Raw genomic sequence first — 1,775 nt, forward strand, 5'->3', positions numbered from 1 at the left:
GCAGCAAAGCGATGCACTTCTGCGTTCGTTCCGCTGCAGCTGCAGATACACCCCAAACACACAAACACACACAGCAACAAATCCTGCTGCTGCTGCTGCTGTTGTTGCTGCTGCTGCTGCTGTTGCTGCTGCTGTCGCTGCTGCTGCTGCTGCTGCTCGACCCCATAGACCCCTGCCTATCGGCATCGATGCCTTGCAGCTGCTGTTGCTGTTGCTGTTGCTCCTGCTGCTGCTGCTGTTGCTGCTGCTGCTGCTGTTGCTGCTGCTGCTGCTGCTGCTTCACCTGAGGAAGGCCTTGTCGCTGTTGCTGCTGCTGCAGCAGACGGTGGCGCCGCTGCTGACGAGCTGCTGCAGCTGCTGCAGCAGCTCAAATGCATGGGGTGCTTCCTCAGTTGCTGCTGCTGCTGCTTCTCCTGCTGCTGCTTCTGTTCCTGCTGCTGCTGCTGCTGCTGCTGCTGCTGCTGTGGGGGCTGCCAGCGGCATCTCCATGTAAGCAGCAATTAGCTGCAGCTGCAGCAGACGGAAGGAATCCTGATGCTCTGCTGCTACCTGCTGCTTGCTGCTGCTGCTGCTGCACAAGGACTGCGACAGCAGCGGCAGATGCTGCAACCAACACACACACACCAGCAGCAGCAGCAGCAGCAAAAACTGCAGCAGCAGCAGCTACAACCAGCAGCAGCAGCAGCAGAAAATACTGCAGCAGCAGCCACTGTAGCACCAGCAGCAGCAGCAGCAGCAGCAACTTCAACTAACAGCAGCAGCAGCAACGACAAAGAGCAGCAGCAGCAGCAGCTACACCTAGCAACAGCAGCAACTACAACAAGAAGCAGCAGCAGCAGCAGCAGCAGCAGCAGCAGCAGCAGCAGCTGACCTGCAGCGAACGGAAGATGAGTGCAGCAAGGGCTCTGTCTAGAGTCTCAGGTTCAGGCAGAGCTGCTGCTGCTGCTGCTGTTGCTGCTGCTGCTGCTGCTGCTGTTGCTGCTGCTGTTTGATCCCGCTGCAGCTGCAGCAGAGCCTCCGCCTGCCCTCCTGCTGCAGCAGCAACAGCAGCAGCAAATCGAGGCAGCAGCCGCAGCACGTCCCTGTCTACACCTCCGCAGCAGCCCTCCAGCTGCTGCTGCTGCTGCTGCTGCTGCTGCTGCAGCTGCTGCAGCTGCTGCTGCTGCAGCATATCGCAGCGTTTATTTGCTGAGCAAGGGAACTGTGAGTCTCCAAGCGACGCTGCTGCTGCTGCTGCTGCTGCATTTGCTGCTGCTGCTGCTGCTGCTGCTGGTGCTGCTGAGACAGCAGCAACTTCCCCCAAGAACAAACCGCCCGGCTGCTGCTGCCGCAGCAGCAGCACCAAGTTGCTGCTGACTTCCTCCTGCACCGCAGCAGCAGCAGCAGCAGCAGCAGCAGCAGCAGCAGCAGCAGCAAAAAATTAGGCCGCAGCGAGTTCTTGCTGTTGCTGCTGCTGCTGTTGCTGCTACTGCTGTTGCTGCTGCAGCTTTGCACTAGGGGCAGCAGCAACAGCAGCACCAACGAAACCAGCAGCAGCAACGGCAACAACAACAGCAACAGCAGCAGCAGCAACAGCAGCAGCAGCAGCAACAGCAACACCAACAACAGCAGCAGCAGCAACAGCAGCAGCAGCAACAGCAGCAACAACGACAGCAGCAGCAACATCAACAACAACAACAACAGCAACAACAACAGCAGCAGCGCTAGCAGCAGCAGCAACAGCAGCAGCAGCAGCAGCAGCAGCAGCAACAGCAGCAGCAGCAGCAGCAGCAACA

General features: G+C 59.2%; 1 protein-coding gene across 1 annotated transcript in view; it reads right to left on the bottom strand.

Annotated features, from left to right (window-relative positions):
* EMH_0023950 (uncharacterized protein) overlaps nt 1-1,775 on the bottom strand; it is a gene marked incomplete at both ends in the record, with an annotated part of 10,462 nt that overhangs the window by 5,609 nt on the left and 3,078 nt on the right. Inside the window, 3 exons of the mRNA XM_013502228.1 lie at nt 18-172; nt 284-603; nt 872-1,363. Coding sequence (XP_013357682.1) covers nt 18-172; nt 284-603; nt 872-1,363 — 967 coding nt within the window. The remainder of the gene's footprint in view (nt 1-17; nt 173-283; nt 604-871; nt 1,364-1,775) is intronic.

The sequence above is a fragment of the Eimeria mitis genome, genomic scaffold, assembly GCF_000499745.2.
Source record: "Eimeria mitis Houghton genomic scaffold, Emh_scaff863, whole genome shotgun sequence".
NCBI lineage: Eukaryota > Apicomplexa > Conoidasida > Eucoccidiorida > Eimeriidae > Eimeria > Eimeria mitis.